The 21,345-nt window shown below is 36.6% G+C and overlaps 1 protein-coding gene across 1 annotated transcript in view; it reads right to left on the bottom strand.

Annotated features, from left to right (window-relative positions):
• The window catches only part of LOC128235852 (neurogenic locus notch homolog protein 1-like), a 51,255-nt gene that overhangs the window by 18,462 nt on the left and 11,448 nt on the right, over positions 1-21,345 (bottom strand). The window contains exons 3-14 of the mRNA XM_052950647.1: positions 19,762-19,830; positions 18,675-18,811; positions 17,742-17,883; positions 15,282-15,386; positions 11,794-11,910; positions 8,402-8,515; positions 8,001-8,114; positions 6,156-6,269; positions 4,702-4,815; positions 3,135-3,248; positions 1,543-1,659; positions 255-371 (exon numbers count right to left, since the gene is read on the bottom strand). Coding sequence (XP_052806607.1) covers positions 255-371; positions 1,543-1,659; positions 3,135-3,248; positions 4,702-4,815; positions 6,156-6,269; positions 8,001-8,114; positions 8,402-8,515; positions 11,794-11,910; positions 15,282-15,386; positions 17,742-17,883; positions 18,675-18,811; positions 19,762-19,830 — 1,374 coding nt within the window. The remainder of the gene's footprint in view (positions 1-254; positions 372-1,542; positions 1,660-3,134; positions 3,249-4,701; positions 4,816-6,155; positions 6,270-8,000; positions 8,115-8,401; positions 8,516-11,793; positions 11,911-15,281; positions 15,387-17,741; positions 17,884-18,674; positions 18,812-19,761; positions 19,831-21,345) is intronic.

Below are 21,345 nucleotides of genomic sequence, written 5' to 3'. Positions count from 1 at the left end.
TCTGATCTTTTGTCAGTAGTTTCCCGACCTTTACGCAAAAATTGGCTGATTTTAAGACAAAAGTTAAAAAGTTGCCAAAACGATCCATCTGTGAGAGTGCAGCTTGAAGGTGTGGGATGAACAAATGCTTCGGATCCGGACACTCATCGAAATATGCATAACAAAGAACAAAGAAGCCGCATCGGACCCAGCATCTCCATGGATAGTCATACAATATAAGCGGACAGTATCAGCCAACCGAAACACACACTGACCTTCGTCACAATGTTTGCCCTCCCAGAAGCCGCTGCAGGTACAACTATAATCTCCATCCAGGTTCACACAGGCGGAACCGTTTGTACATTGGTTGTTGACGTCGCACTCGTTGATATCTGGAGTAAACAAATAAAAGTATCATGGTTTGTGCTAGTGGTAGAAGATGTCAAACCTATTTTCCCTCAACCACTGGAATAAACCAAGGGCAGTAATGTCAGGTGCATCCTGGTTTCCTGGTTCATTGTTTTGGGGTGAAATTGTCCTCGATTCAGTGAGTATAAACATTGTTTTCTATATGTTGCAACGATATTTTTTAGAAACGACATTAAGCACCGAATGAAGAGCAATTGCTTGTTTACGATGACGCTTGTTTTAGATGAAAATCATGTCTGTATTAGAATATCTCGTGAAAACAAAGCACGTTCTTACTAGGCTTACCAACTCATTAAATGCAATTTATTTATCATAACTACGATTTTATACATTTTTCTCTCGTACAAATCTCATCGGAAACCTTGTTTTAGGTCGATGAAAGGTATTGTTAATGTTTTCCAAATGCAGATCGCCAGTTTTGGAGATTAAATTGCTCAATTAAGAAAATGCTTACTGGTTCATTCTGTACATTTTTAGAAACCAGATTCATCCAAAATCTGGTAAGTCTATGGCACACTAAACTAACGATTAAAAGGAGTGGATTGTTTTTTCTAATCCATGTATGTGTACTATAAAACATATTAGAAGGGACATTTAACTCAAATCTCTCTGCTAAAAGTAACACTGACGTATTTTGGCGTTTGTATGGTATGTCAAGACACGGTTAAATCTATAATTGAAATAGTTTTTACTTAAATTGTGACGAACTACATTTAAGACGTTAAATTGTTGACTATTTTCTGAAGGAGTAGCCCTTTCTATTTTGACAGCAATTCTGTTATTACTGCGCCTATAATAAAATTGTTGTCTATTTTCTGGCAAGAAGGCGGTTGGTACACAGTTCCAGATGCTGACTTGGTGAGACAGAGCTTTTTAATTAGTAAGAGGCATACTACTTTTGCAAAGGGTATTTCCCAATTGTTTAAATTATATGTGTATCGGGTATGACTATAAAATTATTCATTCAGTATAATCCACTTTATTAAAGTTATTCAATAACTAATTTATTTTCGTTTCATTCTAGTAAAAGTGTACCTTTCCATTCAAATCAGCAGTACACTCAAAGAAGCTTAACATCTGGACATTTACCTAAAACGAATTAACATTCACACTTATTGATAGGGGAAAACTTACCGACGTCACAGTCCGTGCCCTCCCATCCGGTGGTACATGCGCACGAGTAACCACCAACGGAGTTGGTGCAGGCTGCTCCATTAGCACAAGGATCGTTGGTAGCACATTCGTTCACGTCTGTGGCCGTAGAGAATATCATAGAAAGTGACAACGTTAATACATAAAATGTGATGTGTATTACGTTGAAATGAAAAACATATCAAATGGAGAGCCTTACGTCCCAAATGATGACTGTAAATACAGTAAAAACCCTGTATGCGACCACCCCATTTTTACGACCAACCCGCTAATAAGATTTGATTTTCTTCAGACCTGATCTTTTTCATCTATAATTCAATGGTCGTAAACCCCGAAAAAACAGGCATCCCGTTATTCAATAAAACGACCTCTTAAATAAGTCCGTTTTAATCAATTTCATGTTAAATTGATCCGTTAATGCGACTGCAGGCAATTTGTTGATAGGTACTGTTTGTGTCCATACCTCGATTGACACGCAATACAAAGCAGTTTACAGAACGCAAGTTAAAAACATATGGTTATCGAGATATGTCATGAATCATAACCAAATTGCTGTATAAAAAACGGCGAAAAGGGCATACATATACTAAATTGGAGACAAACATATATCACACAGGTATTGAACATCATAATATATTGATGTTTGTATTAAGTTTTATAAAGCATGGCGAGACTTTAAGGAAAGCCAATAAAAAACGTTAGAATAAGCTGTGTTATTGAACAATCTGTACAGGTAGAATGTAACCCTGGTAAGAGATGACTGGTTCTAAAATGCGTTCCAATGTATAGAACTTTCAAGCGGGAACTCTAGCTGGGACTGTATTAAAACACTTTTTACTGAAAGCGTGAAAATCTTTCTCAACAAATAACTTAATTACGGACTATTTAATTTATTAATTTTCTTTATATGCATAAAAAATTCAGCCATTTTATCTGTATTTTTTATATTTTTTGGGTAAAACATGGTAAGTTTCTTAAAGATCAACACTTTGAATAGATTGTTTTCACTTAGTTAAACCTTTTCGTTAAAATGCTTATCTAATACAGTCCCTGTTTACCCTTTCCCCTAGAATACTGTTCATAAAGATGCACTCTTACTCGCAAGAAAGATTTTCCACAATTAATACAATTTAAGTTTTAATATACCAAAAAGAATGAATAAAACAATGGTTCTTAGAAAAGATACCAAATTAAATTTGAAAGAAAGGTGCAGTAACCATGCTATTTCTACAATATGAGACGATAGTAGATCACAGTAATTTTTTTAGCTCTCACCAATCATTTACTATTTTTGCGTTTTCAGCTATTAAATACACGGTTACAATCTTGTTATCAGAAATTAATATTTTACATAACTGCATTATTAAAAAAGTAAAAAAAATCTCACTCAAAATGTATGTGTGTCATATATGTGAAAGTATTAATTTTGAATAAGAGTGTCACTTGATGTAAGTGTTGAGTTCGGGTGGAAAAGACGTCATCAGGGGTGTCAGGGTCTATGGGTATACTACTATACAACTAGACCTCTGATCTGCCACACAATAAAATACAACCTAAATCAACGTCTTCCGTACCTGTGTCACAATTCGTGCCCTCCCAGCCGGCCGGACATGTACACTTGTATCCGCCATTTGTGTTGGAGCAGGTCCCGCGTTCGCAAGGGTCGGCAGTTGTACATTCGTTAATATCTGCGTAACAAAGGTACATATACATATAACATATTTTTATTTATCATCGTTTTAAGTGTTTAAGATATTATACCTCATTTGTATTATAATTCTATATTTGTTTCCAGCAAGTGTAATTGTAGGAATGGGATTCTGTGTCTCACATAGAACAAAGAAGCCTTACTTAAATTAAACTTATTTAATTTTACAACGATTGTGAAACAAGTTATTGCAACTTATATTAATCACTCTCGTTGGCATGATGTTTCGCGAGAATGTGGTCTTGTGTTGTGGGGAAATCGGAGTACCCGGAGTAAACCTACTAGTCCGGCTTGGTGACTACTAGCCAAACTCACATGCGCCGAAGCCGGGAATCGAACCCGGGTCGCATTGGTGAGAGGCGAGTGCGCTAACCACTGCGCTAACTGGCCAACCAAGTTTTACTTGTCATGAGGTAAGTCCAAACGACTTAAATTGTTATAAAGAGCACACTTGTGTATGAATACTTCACAGGTCAATGTAATTAGATTAACCTCGTTGCTAGGACTTAAATTGTTATGATAAGCACACTTGAGCATGAATACTTCACAGGTCAATGTCATTAGATTAACCTCGTTGCTAGGACTTAAATTGCTATAATTAGCACACTTGAGCATGAATACTTCACAGGTCAATGTCATTAGATTAACCTCGTTGATAGGACTTAAATTTATGTCATTTATAGCAAATATAAATATGTATATATATACTTTAAAGTATACATTGCGTGTCAGCCTTGGCCGACATAAAACATTTGGTATAATTTAATAATATAAAGCATGGCATTGAGGGTCATATTCAGTTTACGAACTGGGCGGTAAGCTTCGCTTCGATCCATATAGCATCCTCAGTCAGACTGTCGAGTCCTTACACTTGGATATAACCCAACATGCTATGTTTTATTCTTTAACATACTATTTAAAGATGCACTCTTACTCCAAAATAATATTTACCACAATTAATAATATTGTTTTAATATTCCAAAAAGGATTAAAAAAGGATTAAAAAATGTCAAAAACAATGGTTCTTATGAAGGTTATCGAGTTTAATTTGAAAGAAATGAGCATAAAACACAGTATTTCTATCTTATGAGACTATAATAGAGCACAGTAAATCTTTTAGCATTCACCAATCATTTAATATTTTTGCTCTTTCTGCTATTAAATACACGGCTACAATATTGTTACCAGTATTTAAAAATTTCCATAAATGCATTATTTAATAAGTTATTAAAGGTTTATCAGTCAAAATTTGTTTGTTATACATGTGCATGTATTGATTTTGAATAAGACTGTCACTTTAAATGTTCACTATGGTGCTTAACAGGCGTTATTTAGTCTGGTTATATTGGCTTTTCACTTGATTCGATAAGTCCGACTTCATGTACCCAACAGTAGATAATTGACGTGTCAATACTAATAAACATACTACGTACCTGTGTCACAATCTGTTCCCTGCCACCCGGTCTGACATGCGCACGTGTATCCGCCGTTTGTGTTGGAGCAGGTCCCGTGGTCGCACGGGTCGTCAGTTGTACATTCGTTAATATCTACGAAACAAAGGTATACAATATGCAACTGTATTATCACTTCAAATGTTTAACATTACACCTCATATGCATTTTATTTAAATATTTTCCCCAGCCAGTGGATTTGCAAAAAAATGGGATTCTCTGTCACAGCCTGCTGTTTCAATAATACGCACATGGAAAATGCAAGTCTACCTTGTAATAAGGTAGGTTCAAACAACTAACGTTATTGCAGTAAGGGCATACGTGATGGCATACTTCATAGTTCAAGTTGATTAAATTTACCATCATAGCTAGAACTTACATTTAAGTCATTTATAGCAAATTCAATGCTTGTAATTTATGATACTTTAAAGTTACACTTCTTTAAAGTTATGTGCTGTTGTTCCATGTTTCTTGTTTGTGATTGCTTGTTTTTTGTGTTCTGTCTTTGGCGTTTACCGTGTGCCATTAAACGGGGTTTATGTTTAAACTTTCGGCTACTGAGCTTGTTTCTATAGTTTTCATATTAATTTTGGTAGGCATATAACGCTCGGTATAATCTAATAAATAAAACATGACAAGTCGGGCCGTAAAACAGTTTATGGGCCTGGCGCCAAGTCAGCTTAGCTTCTGTCCAAATAGCGTTCATGTCCGTAAAAACTTGTGTTCTATGTCTTTAGCGTTGACCCTGTGCCATTTAACGGGGTATATGTTTAAACCTTCGACTACTGTTTTTGTTTCTGTAGTTTTCCATAAATATTTAGATATAGCCCTTATAGCTATGTTTTCTTTGTTTAATATAATATCAAAATGTCCACCATGGCTGCTCATCGAAGCGTTATTACGACATTGGTAATATTGGTGTTGGACTTTAATTGGAAACGTCCGACGCCATGTATCCAGCTGTAAGTAATTGAAGTATGTTATGTATGTTCATCAATTGACATGCATGCATATTTTGTGTCAATACTTATAAACATCATACGCACCTGTGCCACAATTCTTATTCTCCCAACCGGTCTCACATGTGCACGTGTAATCGCCGATTGAGTTTGAGCAGGTCCCATGGATGCAAGGGCTGGTAGGGGAACATTCGTTTATATCTATGAGACAAAGGTAAAATATATATCTATCATCGTTCCAACTGTTTAAGGGTAGATCTCATTTGACTATTCCTTTAATAGCTTATGTTAAGTCAACCAGAAATCCAAAAGTGCTCACCAAGGAGTAATTAGGTAATGGTTGTATTGGTTTTGTCCTTGGATTTGATAAGCCCGACGTCATTTACCCAATTTTAAAAAAAATGACGTCTGTAATTTTATACGTCACAGACATACCTACAAATGATGGATCATTTACAATAAAATTATGATACGTACCTGTGTCACAATCTGTTCCCTGCCAGCCGGTCTGACATGCACACGTGTATCCGCCGTTTGTGTTGGTGCAGGCCCCATGGTCGCATGGGTTGTCAGTTGTACATTCGTTAATATCTACAAAGGTATAACGTATGTAAAGTAAATATCATTTCAAGAGTTTAATATTTGACCTTATTTGCATTTCATTTCAATTTTTTCCCCGGCCAGTGGATTTGCAAAAATGGGATTCTGTGTCACAAGCAGCTGTTTCAATAATACGCACATGGAATATGCAAGAGTACCTTGTAATAAGGTAGCTTCAAACAACTAACATTATTGCAGTAAGGGCATACGTGATGGCATACTTCATAGTTCAAACAACTAACATTATTGCAGTAAGGGCATACGTGATGGCATACTTCATAGTTCAAACAACTAACATTATTGCAGTAAGGGCATACGTGATGACATACTTCATAGTTCAAACAACTAACATTATTGCAGTAAGGGCATACGTGATGGCATACTTCATAGTTCAAACAACTAACATTATTGCAGTAAGGGCATACGTGATGGCATACTTCATAGTTCAAACAACTAACATTATTGCAGTAAGGGCATACGTGATGGCATACTTCATAGTTCAAACAACTAACATTATTGCAGTAAGGGCATACGTGATGGCATACTTCATAGTTCAAACAACTAACATTATTGCAGTAAGGGCATACGTGATGGCATACTTCATAGTTCAAACAACTAACATTATTGCAGTAAGGGCATACGTGATGGCATACTTCATAGTTCAAACAACTAACGTTATTGCAGTAAGGGCATACGTGATGGCATACTTCATAGTTCAAACAACTAACATTATTGCAGTAAGGGCATACGTGATGGCATACTTCATAGTTCAAACAACTAACATTATTGCAGTAAGGGCATACGTGATGGCATACTTCATAGTTCAAACAACTAACGCTATTGCAGTAAGGGCATACGTGATGGCATACTTCATAGTTCAAACAACTAACGTTATTGCAGTAAGGGCATACGTGATGGCATACTTCATAGTTCAAACAAGTAACGTTATTGCAGTAAGGGCATACGTGATGGCATACTTCATAGTTCAAACAACTAACGTTATTGCCGTAAGGGCATACGTGATGGCATACTTCATAGTTCAAACAACTAACATTATTGCAGTAAGGGTATACGTGATGGCATACTTCATAGTTCAAACAACTAACATTATTGCAGTAAGGGCATACGTGATGGCATACTTCATAGTTCAAACAACTAACATTATTGCAGTAAGGGCATACGTGATGGCATACTTCATAGTTCAAACAACTAACATTATTGCAGTAAGGGCATACGTGATGGCATACTTCATAGTTCAAATTGATTAGATTTACCATCATTGCTAGAACTTACATAATGGTAATTCATAGCAAATCTAATGCTTGTAATATATTCTTTAAAGTTAGCCTTGGTCGGCATAAAACATTCGCTATAATTTGATAAATAAACCATGACATGTCGGGCCGTAAACAGTGTATGGACATGGCGGTGAGCTTCGCTTCTGTATAAATAGTATCCATGTCAGTCAACTTAGATATAACTATTGACATGAAAAACTACACCACCCTTATAGCTATGTTTCCATTGTGTAATATAATATCTAAATGTCCACCATGGCTGCTCATCGAAGCGTATAACGGCATAAGTTATATTGGTTTTGTACTTCGATTGAATACGTACGACGCCATATACCCAAATGTAAATAATTGACGTATGTAATGGATGTTCATCAATCGACATACATGGATATATTGTGATATTACCAATACACATTATACGCACCTGTGCCACAATTCTTATTCTCCCAACCGGTCTCACATGTGCACGTGTAACCGCCGAGTGTGTTTGAGCAGGTCCCATGGATGCACGGGCTGGTAGGGGAACACTCGTTAATATCTATGAGACAGAGGTAAAAAATATGTATATTTATCATCGTTTTAACTCTTCAATGTTAGACCTCATTGAATATCCCTTTAACATCTTATTTTATGTTAACCGGAATTCCAAATGTTTACAGTAGTGCTAACCAAGGAGTTATTAGGTATTGGTTGTATTGGTTTTGCACTTGGATTTGATAAGCCCGACGTCATTAACCCTACAGTAAAATAGTGAAATATTAACGTTTGAAATGTTTATACGGCAATAAACATACGAGCAAATGTTGGTAAAATTATGATACGTACCTGTGTCACAATTTGTTCCCTGCCAGCCGGTCTGACATGCACACGTGTATCCGCCGTTTGTGTTGGTGCAGGCCCCGTGGTCGCACGGGTTGTTGGTTCTACATTCGTTTATATCTACGAAACAAAGGTATAACATATGTAAAGTTGAAATCATTTCAAGTGTGTAACATTATACTTTATTTGCATTTTATTTTAATATTTTCCCCAGCCAGTGAGTTTGAAAAAATGGTATTCTCTGTCCCAACGTTCTGTTTCAATAATACGCACATGGAAAATGCAACAGTACCAAGTTATAAGGTAGGTTCAAACAACTAACATTATTGCAGTAAGGGTATACCTGATGGCATACTTCATAGTTCACAGTAAGGGCATACGTGATGACATACTTCATAGTTCAAACAGCTAACATTATTGCAGTAAGGGTATACGTGATGACATACTTCATAGTTCAAACAACTAACATTATTGCAGTAAGGGTATACGTGATGGCATACTTCATAGTTCAAACAACTAACATTATTGCAGTAAGGGCATACGTGATGGCATACTTCATAGTTCAAACAACTGACATTATTGCAGTAAGGGCATACGTGATGGCATACTTCATAGTTCAAACACCTAGCATTATTGCAGTAAGGGCATACGTGATGGCATACTTCATAGTTCAAACACCTAACATTATTGCAGTAAGGGCATACGTGATGGCATACTTCATAGTTCAAATAACTAACATTATTGCAGTAAGGGCATACGTGATGGCATACTTCATAGTTCAAACACCTAGCATTATTGCAGTAAGGGCATACGTGATGGCATACTTCATAGTTCAAACAACTAACATTATTGCAGTAAGGATATACGTGATGGCATACTTCATAGTTCAAACAACTAACAGTATTGCAGTAAGGGTATACGTGATGGCATACTTCATAGTTCAAACAACTAATAGTATTGCAGTAAGGGTATACGTGATGGCATACTTCATAGTTCAAATAACTAACATTATTGCAGTAAGGGCATACGTGATGGCATACTTCATAGTTCAAACAACTAACATTATTGCAGTAAAGGCATACGTGATGGCATACTTCATAGTTCAAACAACTAGCATTATTGCAGTTAGGGTATACGTGATGGCATACTTCATAGTTCAAACAACAAACATTATTGCAGTAAGGGCATACGTGATGGCATACTTCATAGTTCAAACAACTAACATTATTGCAGTAAGGATATACGTGATGGCATACTTCATAGTTCAAACAACTAACAGTATTGCAGTAAGGGTATACGTGATGGCATACTTCATAGTTCAAACAACTAACATTATTGCAGTTAGGGTATACGTGATGGCATACTTCATAGTTCAAACACCTAACATTATTGCAGTAAGGGCATACGTGATGGCATACTTCATAGTTCAAACAACTAACATTATTGCAATAAGGATATACGTGATGGCATACTTCATAGTTCAAACAACTAACAGTATTGCAGTAAGGGTATACGTGATGGCATACTTCATAGTTCAAACAACTAACAGTATTGCAGTAAGGGTATACGTGATGGCATACTTCATAGTTCAAACAACAAACATTATTGCAGTAAGGGCATACGTGATGGCATACTTCATAGTTCAAACAACTAACATTATTGCAGTAAGGATATACGTGATGGCATACTTCATAGTTCAAACAACTAACAGTATTGCAGTAAGGGTATACGTGATGGCATACTTCATAGTTCAAACAACTAACATTATTGCAGTTAGGGTATACGTGATGGCATACTTCATAGTTCAAACACCTAACATTATTGCAGTAAGGGCATACGTGATGGCATACTTCATAGTTCAAACAACTAACATTATTGCAGTAAGGATATACGTGATGGCATACTTCATAGTTCAAACAACTAACAGTATTGCAGTAAGGGTATACGTGATGGCATACTTCATAGTTCAAACAACTAACAGTATTGCAGTAAGGGTATACGTGATGGCATACTTCATAGTTCAAATAACTAACATTATTGCAGTAAGGGCATACGTGATGGCATACTTCATAGTTCAAACAACTAACATTATTGCAGTAAAGGCATACATGATGGCATACTTCATAGTTCAAACAACTAACAGTATTGCAGTTAGGGTATACGTGATGGCATACTTCATAGTTCAAACACCTAACATTATTGCAGTAAGGGCATACGAGATGGCATACTTCATAGTTCAAACAACTAACATTATTGCAGTAAGGGCATACGTGATGGCATACTTCATAGTTCAAACAACTAGCATTATTGCAGTAAGGGCATACGTGATGGCATACTTCATAGTTCAATTTAATTAGATTTACCATCATTGCTAGAACTTACATAATGGTCATTTATAGCAAATGCAATGCTTGTTATATATGATACTTTAAAGTTAGCCTTGGTCGGCATAAAACATTCGGTATAAGTTTAGTAATAAAACATGACATGTCGGGTCGGAAACAGTTGATGGACTTGGCGGTAAGCTTCGGTCCAAATAGCATCACTGTCCGTAAACTTAGATATAACCCTTAATGCTATGCTTTCTTTGTTAAATATTAAACTAAATGTTCACCATGGCTGCTCATCGAGGCGTATAACGGCATAAGTTATATTGTTTTTGCACTTTAATTGAATACGTCCGACGTCATTGTAAATTGCATTTTTAATTGACGTCGTTAATGTTTAGATTGGTACGTTTCAGCTGTCCAACATAGCTCGTCTTAGTAAATTCAAGGTTTAATACAATGTTTTTAAATATCCCATTATGATTGTATGAGTGTAAGAAACATGAGGTCAAACAAAATATCAATAGAAAAGACTCATGTGCTGTCGATTAGACTTCGGGCAATCCTGGCTGAATATTTAAAACGAAATGATTCCAACAATTGATAAACAACCAATTATTTATGGGCGGTAGTTTATATTGAGATGTTTCAATGTATGTTTATTGTGTCTTGAATATAAGTTAAATAGTATCTAATCTTACATTTAGGAAACATATTTCGGCCGTTTTATGTCCAGGTAGATGTTGTAGGACTAATCCTTTCAGAACACAATACCGATATAATCAATGATGTTATATCACCCCTTTGATCGAGTTGTGCACGAACATGTGTATTGGTTTATTAACGGATGCTTACCTGTAGTGCACGTGGTACCCTGCCATCCAGTTGTGCACGAACATGTGTATTGGTTTATGAACGGATGCTTACCTGTAGTGCACGTGGTACCCTGCCATCCAGTTGTGCACGAACATGTGTATTGGTTTATGAACGGATGCTTACCTGTAGTGCACGTGGTACCCTGCCATCCAGTTGTGCACGAACATATGTATTGGTTTATGAACGGATGCTTACCGGTAGTGCACGTGGTACCCTGCCATCCAGTTGTGCACGAACACCTGTACCCGCCGTTTGTATTGGTGCACCCAGCGCCGTTCTTGCACGGGTTATTTGACGTGCATTCATTTACATCTGCAATAAGAAAACAAGGTCTTGTCAATATCAGACTAAACAAGCCTAAACCAAACCTGTTATATATTTGCTCCTATTTTTAGAGAGAATTGTTTACCTTTAAATTGTAATACCTTTACCCCGTTTTAAGTTAGTCATCTGGTCGATTTTATTTTTAAAAAAACTGCGACATTCGTTCAAATTATGATAGCTATCAACTATTTTGCTAATTTCTGTACATGAATCCTGTCAAACCTTTTAGATACTTGGGTCACGACAGAACACAGAATTCAGCCTTGAAGCTTAGGCAGTGTGTCGCTTCTGTCACTATTGTAAGCGGCCTATACTTGTGTAAGTGCTGTGGGAGTTTGTAAAGCTCATTCTACTTAAGATATGCGACAACATTGAATGAAATTGAACTGATGTCAAACTAGTGTATAATATTTAAATGGTAGTAAGGCTTAAAGCTGCACTCTCACAGATTTACCGTTTTGACAACTTCTTTTTATTTTTTGTCTTGGAATGAGCCAATTTTTGTGTAAATATCTACAACCTAGTGACATATGACTGCTAACAAAAGATCAGATTTCAGATTTTCATATTTCTGTTCGAAAATTAATGTTTTATGTCTTACACACTAACGGTTTAAAAAATGCATAAAACATCCATTTTTGAACGTAAATATGAAAATCTGCGATCTGAATTTTTGTCAGCATTCTTATATCACTGGTTTCAATGCATTTTCGAATAAATCGGCTCGTTCCAAGACAAAAAAAAAATGTCAAAACGTTCAATCTGTGAGAGTGCAGCTTTAATAGTAGACATATTGAGAATGACGGAATGTGACTGGATGGAGGAAATCATGTGATTAGGAAATGTAGTCAAGTTGTAGAATCAGGTTGGTTGGTTCATAGGCTGAAACGATCAAACACGTTTAGTTTGACTAATATAATGTTGTACGCAGTGTTAGTCTGGCAGCGGCTTCCTTCAATCCGAACAGAAATAGTTAAAAGGGCGAAGGCCTTAAAAAGATAAATTGATCGAAGCGATGAAATCTATCAGCATGATTAGATGGACAGTGTGAGAAGTGGTAAGTAGATATAATCAATGTCTCCCTATCGGCAATTTTGGCTATTGACAATACAGTCAAACCACGTTGGCTCGAACTCGCTTGGCTCGACTTTCGCGTTGGCTCGAACTGGAAGTAAAGGACCGATTTCTTTCTACTAGAGGTTGGCATACCCGCTTGGCTCGAAATTTCCGAGGCTCGAGGTATTTTCGCCGGTTCCTGGGAGGTAGAGCCATCGTGGTTCGACTGTATGTTCACAATTGTTCACCATGAATGTTACAGCGCATACGAAAAAATGCGTGAGTGACATTTAAGCTTGTGATTCCGCACATGGTAGAAATAAGGAACTACTTTGTTGTTGTTGTTATTCTCTGTAAGGTTATACTTAAAGGCAAGCAAAGATGGAGAAGAACATTTTTTTTCGAGTTGATATTGTAGATTGCAGAAAGGAACACAACAACACTTGTGATTGGCATGGAATTTTCCGGAGGTTAATCGAATTTCGTGTATTGTTTATGGTTGTAAAACCAACGTAAGATGGAATCTGTTTTGTAATGTAAGCTTGCTTTCGAAAACAAAACATCGTGTAGGAAAAGACGAGTTTATGTTTTTGCCTTCTTTACGTCACAGATTCGAGTCCTGTTCAGTTTACAGATGACCTCACAATATTTTGCAGTGATTGACAGGTCTTCTTGACAGGGGCACGGATACATTTTAATGCTGATGCAATGTGGGAGGGGCTAACACTCGGTTATAATCTATTTAGTAATTTCTTCGTGAATAAGAAACCACGATCGCTTTTCTGCGCTCCGCTTCCTTAGGTTATTTATTCACGAAGAAATAACTTAATACACTCTATCCTATACTTTAATAACGATTCCAGTTTTATTGGGCAAGGGAGCAATTGCTACCATGGCACGTGTTAACGTCATTCGGTTTGACGCGTCCGGGGTGCATAAAAAATCTCAATGATTCACGCTCAAGGACGTATTTAAAAGATCGCACGAAAATAATACGCTACAAGACCTTCTTTTTAACAAATTAAAAATATGCATGCCATCAGCAGATGCACAAAAAGCTGTAACCTCCGCAATTGGAATGCTGTTCTTGATTCATAGACATTTTAAATATGGATAAATGATGGATACATGAATCTTAGAAACAGCCGTTGGACAAGGAAAGTCATTTTAAGTTACTCCGAAAATCTGTAGAGTATTGTCATGTTCAGAAGCTATCGTAATACGCTTGCTTGCCGATTCTGACAAGATGGATGATATGGTTTTGAATTTTCTTGAAACATTTACCACTGGTGATACTGTGTGTGAATAACGAAACCTTTTGATGGTGTTCAGATTTCATAGAGTTTCATCAACGGCTATGTGGATTTAGATGAAAGTTGGTAACATGAGGTCAAATCTGATGGTTTAGAACAGATGTGTATAGTTTGTCTTATGCAATTGCAATATGCAATACATAGCACAATCATAGCGAACTAACTGGTGAAGAAATTGTTTGCCGATCCACATTCTTAAACAATATCTGGCGATGAAACTAACTAGGAATAAGTCGGCAAAAGACACGGACTATTTAGTAATCTGAAAAGCGTCATAAATCACTAAATGTTTTCATAGCATTCTGCAAAATTTGCTTTTACCAAATGTTAACTTAAAACCAGGAAATAATATCAAGACTACTTCTACAACTATGCAGAAGGATATTTTAATATTATATAGAATTTAACCGATGACCTTATATAAATATAACTTAGTACAATCAAACCCCGTTGGTTCGAACTCTAAGGGACCTGCAAAAATACCTCGAGCATCGGGGAGTTCAAGCCAAGCGGGAATTTTAACAATCAGTTATAAGAATTCAGTCCTTTAGATCCAGTTGGAGCCATCGATGAAATCGAGCCAAACGAGTTCGAGCCAACGGGGTTCGACTGTAATGCATTTTCAAAATAAATACATGTTTACAAATGCACTCCATTTATTGTTTCATGGTAACCCAGTGATCATTTCACTGTTTTATCGAACTGTTATTTATTATATACAATCGAAACCCATTGGTTTAATTTCCTCGTTGGCTCGAACTTAATGTAAAGGTCCGATTTTGTTTAACTCCGTGTAAGCATTCCCGTTTGGCTCGATATTCGCGAAGCTCGAAGTATTTTCGCCGGTCCCTGTGATATATCAATCGAACGGATTTGACTGTTCTTGACGTTTATTTGTTGGTATAAATTTCTCACACATGCATATCTTAAACGCACTTTGGTGATTTTGGATATAAGGATATAATGACTTATATATATATACATACTCACCGGTCTGACAGTTGGTTCCGGTCCAACCGGAAGGACACTTGCACGAGTAACTATTGGAAGTTTCCGAGCAGGTAGCCCCGTTTTGGCAAGGATTGGCGTCACACTCTGAAAGGCACGAATCATTTGCCATATCAGAACAGAACAGAACATACATGTGCATTATCAGAACAGAAAAGAGCATACATTTGCATTATCAGAACAGAAAAGAACATACCTTTGCAATATCAGAACAGAAAAAAAAACATACATTTGGATAATCAGAACAGAAACGAACGTACATTTGGATTATCAGAACAGAAACGAACACACATTTGGATAATCAGAACAGGAAAGAACACACATTTGAATTATCAGAACAGAAAAGAACACACATTTGGATTATCAGAACAGAAAAGAACACACATTTGCATTACTTGAACTGAACGAAAAAAAAATAATTTTGATTATCAGAACAGAACAGAACATACATCAATATTATCAGAACAGAACAGAACATGCATTTTGATAATCAGAACAGAACAGAAAACCATTTGGATTATCAGAACAGAACAGAACACACCTTTGCATTATCAGAACAGAACATAACATACATTTGCATTATCAGAACAGAACAGAAAACACTTTTGGATTATCAAAACAGAATAGAACACACATTTGCATTATCAAAACAGAATAGAACACACATTTGCATTATCAGAACAGAACAGAACATTCATTTTGATTATCAGAACAGAACAGAACAATCATTTAGTTAATCAGAACAGAACACACATTTGCATTTTCAGAACACAACATACATTTAGATTATCAGAACAGAACAGAACATTCATTTTGATTATCAGAACAGAACAATCATTTAGTTTATCAGAACAGAACAGACACACATTTGCATTTTCAGAACAGAACATACATTTAGATTATCAGAATAGAACAGAGCGTAATTTTATTATACACGTCAACTTAACAGTTTGTTTGTGTTATATTTAAATACAAATATATCAACATTAAAACTATACAATGCAGTGACCAACACACATAATTTAAACAAGTTATATAAAGGATGAGTTGAAAATAGTACTATTGCAAATCATCGATGTAAAGTACAAGAATATTATTTCATTACCGTATCTCGTATATATATATATAATGTAATGTATACCAGTTTCTTTTCACCAGACTAAGTTTTAAGAAACGTTTCAAAAATTTTGTTCATTGAATGTCTTGAGACCACGCATGCTGTGTGGAAAATACGGAAAAATGATGTGATGATGTAATATGTTGAACAACGTACAATGTTGCTTTGTAAGTGGTTCGGTTACTAAGTGATTTTACATCGATTGAATTTTGTTTAACGCTTTGTATTAAATACTGGTAATTATAGGGATTAACTCATTGTGCTGTGCAAATCAGACTCCAACTAGTCCGGACCGTTGAGACTTACACATTGTATTGGAAGAAGCAGTTTCCGTGTGATTGAGACTGTCGAGACTTACCATTAGTGCAGTCGAAGCATTCTCCATTGACTTACCCCTAGTGCTGTACCAAGAAGTCTCCGTTGACTTAGCCCTAGTGATGTATTAAGCAGTTGCAATTGACTTACCCCAAGTGCTATACTAAGCAATTTACATCGCCGTTCCCCTGGTGTTGTACCAAGCAGTCCCCTTTGACTTACCCCAAGTGCTGTACCAAGCAATTTACATCGCCGTTCCCCTGGTGCTGTACCAAGCAATTTACATCGCCGTTCCCCTGGTGTTGTACCAAGCAGTCTCCGCTGACTTATCCCCAGGGGTGGTACCAAGCAATTTACATCGCCGTTCCCCTGGTGTTGTACCAAGCAGTCCCCTTTGACTTACCCCAAATACTGTAACAACCAATTTACATCGCCGTTCCCCTGGCGCTGTACCAAGCAGTCTCCGCTGACTTACCCCAAGTGCTGTACCAACCAATTTACATCGCCGTTCCCCTGGTGTTGTACCAAGCAGTCTCCGCTGACTTACCCTAAGTGCTGTACCAACCAATTTATATCGCCGTTCCCCTGGTGTTGTACCAAGCAGTCTTCGCTGACTTACCCCAAGTGCTGTACCAACCAATTTACATCGCCGTTCCCCTGGCGTTGTACCAAGCAGTCTCCGCTGACTTACCCTAAGTGCTGTACCAACCAATTTACATCGCCGTTCCCCTGGTATTGTACCAAGCAGTCTCAAATGACTAACCCCTAGTGCTATACCAAGAAGTTAAAATTTACTTACCCCGTGTTCTAAACCAATCAGTTTCCATTGACTTATCCTTCATACAGTACAAGGCAGTCTTCATTGACTTATCACTTGTGCTGTAATAAACAGTCTCCGTTGAATTACCCCTGGTGTTGTACCAGACAGTTGCCGCCCCATTGAAACTGTTGATAATTACCCTTGTGTTGTACAAATCAAGTTCCGTTTGATTACGACAATTGAGACTTACCCCTGGTGCTGTACAGATTCATCCTCCAGTCATCCCCACACTTGTATCTGCGGTCACCTGGGCAGTTGAAGGAACACTGACTTTCAGCCACTTTCTTTGGTGTAAACCGATATGTGTTGCCACAGAAGCACTCGATCGACCACTGGAATAAGAAGGACACTTCAGTAATATCAAAGTCGTTGGGGTCCTCGGGAAATACTCCGAGATAACGAGCATTCGATATAACCGAAATACAAAACCTGTCCAACCCAACACACTTGAAACAAGAAATATCCTAAAAATAGATCAACGGCGATCAACTTGTAAACAAAGTCATGAAGAGTGTATATACACAGGATTATCACGAAGCCGACAAACTGAATAGGCACAGATCAAACATCAACATTTAACGTTAAAGGGACCAGACACCAGATGATAGTATTGCAAGAAAAACGAACAAATGTCAAAAACTTACATAAAATTGTTATCGTTGAGTACAACGCATCGAATCTTACTTACTGATTTATCACATTGCTTACGACACATGTATCTTTTGCAGTTTTAGGGCAGTTTTTCCAATTCAAAATTAACTGGGGTTGTCTTCCACGTTAATCCCAGTAGGATTAAAAAAGCGTCAGTACTTTTATCCGTACTCATAAACAGTCATGCGATTTTAACTGGGAAACCATTATGCGTTATTTTCAAACGGGGAAACATTGATGAGACATCAACGAAATTGATGCATTTATTTATGTATTCATTTAAACCGATGTATTGTCGGCCTCTTACTAGCTTGCATTGACAATTCTAGGTTTGTTTTGAGGTAATATTTTATTTTCCGAAATTAGGACCATCTGGTGTCTAGTCCCTTTAAGGTCAATGGGGCTATCACAGAAAGAGGTTTCTAGTATGCGTGGGTCGGAATGCTTAAGTTTTTTTACTAAAGGGTCTCACCTCGACTCCGGCGTATCGGTATCCCTTGTCCTTGCAGCGTTTTATGCAGCGTGCCGGGGTGTTGGAATTGTCGTTTGACAACATTGGCAGCAGAAGACGGCTTTCAACGTCAACATAACAGCCGATATACGCCATACCTACAGGTAAAATGTTTGTATACATTTTGTGCTAATTGAAACGCTGCTATAATATTAGTTAAATAATCACTTACTTTAACTTCGTATATTATTTAATACTGACTTATCTTTTGCATATCATCTTGACAAATTTATGGGCCGATTTTGAAAAGAACAAAAGGCAGACCAGGGTGAGGAATCGCGTATTTTCAAAGGGGTTTACACATTGTTCACCACGGGTCACAATATATGTATACAAACAAGTAAGTGATGTTAATTTTTAAAAAATAATTGACAGAAAAAATGAAATAATTTCTTAGCTGAGATCCATGTGAAAACCCCTTTAGATACGTAATTTCTCACATTGCACACACTAGCGCTGTATTACTCAAGGGTGAAGACGTATTTTCGTTTCATGCGTTTATTTGTAAACATTGCCTCATAAGCCACAATAACTTTTTTATCTTTAAAGTTATGATACCAAACAAAGATGTCAATCGAAGAATATGTTTTCGCCACATACTGGACGCATACATTTTTCAAAAATTAAAGAAAAAGTCGACTTACCAGGCAAAATTTAGTACCTGAATCGGTACTTTTCATTCTAAATCCGCCATTTTGTTTGCCATGAAACATTTTTCGCACTTAATGTTTGCATGAAACGAAATTATGTCCCCCTTGATTTATTACTACTACTATATTATTTATGTATAAGGCTGAAAACCGTATATGCCTTTTTTGGAATTGGTTAAGCAATATATGTTGGTTAAAATGTAATTAAAGTTATAATGTTCAAATAAAATTGAGTGAAGGAAAACGCGGGCTATGCATTAAATATTCGAGTACATTTAAAAAAAAAAACGATATCTTTTATGGCCTCTCAATCTACAAACAAACCAAGTTGAGAAATATCCTCTTAGATTTTTAAGCTTTGTTTATATTGTACATAGCATGTATTTACACGAACTTACCGGACACTTGGTCAAAAAGGACCAGCATAAGTGCGAGCTTCATGTCCATCCTGGTGACGTCCAGTTGGCCTGCGGGGGAAGATGAAGCTCAAAGGATCGTATTTATGATGCATTTTAAGAGGATCCTAACAGAGAGCTGATAAGACATCTATTAGTTCAAATCGAGTTATTCCATTTAACCTAATACCATGCTGTAGCTTCCAGATACGATATGAATAATGGTACCTTTCACGTTTGGCAAAATAGTTTCTAATATGTTTTTTTTATTTAAAAACAATGTAACTGTTATTTGAAAATTTAGTCACGACGTACCACTTTAATAAGCAGTTTATTAACACTTCATACAAATTGAAAATGGAATACGGCGGACAAATGAAAATGCTTTAAAATGCCTTTAAGATAAAAGTGATAAAGAGTTCTTTTGCATTCCAAACAAATAATGTTTGGCTAATGTTATTCAAACATTGTAACATAGTTAATAGCTACGTTCTTTACTTAATCTCCAAACTCTATAACATTAACGTTTTTTTACAAAGCATTTCTAGATTTTTACAAGAGAAATCGCGTTTTAAATGTTTTTAGTATTACGCTTTATTTATTATTATAAAAAAGTGTTTGCCGTCCTTTTTTATATTTTATCATTTGAATTTATACAGAGAACGTCGTTCGGACTAATAACAAAGTGATTGTTCAGATAAATGATAATTGAGAAAGGAGAATAAAATAAAACACAATTAATAGTGTAAATGTATTCACCTGCTTCCTAAAATTCTTTAGAAATCAGAACTCATCGAACACCAGACTTCAAATGAATCAGGGCATGTGTTTCAAAAATAAAATTGCATAAGGTCCCGTATAATTGGCATAGTCACTTAATACGGTATTACCTCTTTAACCGTATTTGGCTTCGAAACAAGTCTTCATCCACGTGTATAACCGACCAACTGAAAGGTTACGGCATGATTAACCTGGATGACCGGATAATTAAAAAAACATTTCAATAAGAAATGCTTAAACAAATTTGAAAGTAATTAAAAAAGTACAAAATATACGTGTGTGTTTGTAAACATTTTCAAAGATACATAGTTCGTGTGTGTGTGTGTGTGTGTGTGTGCGTGCGTGCGTGCGTGCGTGCGTGCGTGCGTGTGCGTCGTGTGCGTGTGCGCGTGTGTGTGTTATGTTGTGTCCGTATACTTACCTTAATTTTAAACTTATTTAATTTTACAACGATTGTGAAACAAGCTATTGCAACTAATATAAATCACTTTCGTTGGCACGATGTTGCGCGATAGTGTGGTCTTGTGATGTGGGGGAAACCGGAGTACCCGGAGAAAACCCACTTTTCCGGCTTGGTGACCACTTACCAAACTCACATGCGCCCAGGCCGGGAATCGAACCCGGGTCACCTTGGTGAGAAGCCAGTGCGCTATACTTACCATACATGCATGTACAACGTTTAAACAATAAACTGTTTTTTCATCTATCATCAATTATGGTTTATTTTCAACTTTTACCTCTTCCATTTTTAATAATGGAAAATAAAGTCACTTAATTGATTTGAATTGAATGTCATAGCTAACCCTA

This window comes from Mya arenaria, chromosome 1 (assembly GCF_026914265.1).
Source record: "Mya arenaria isolate MELC-2E11 chromosome 1, ASM2691426v1".
NCBI lineage: Eukaryota > Metazoa > Mollusca > Bivalvia > Myida > Myidae > Mya > Mya arenaria.
The sequence above is the reverse complement of the archived record's forward strand: the minus strand, read 5'-3'. Positions and strand labels throughout refer to the sequence as shown.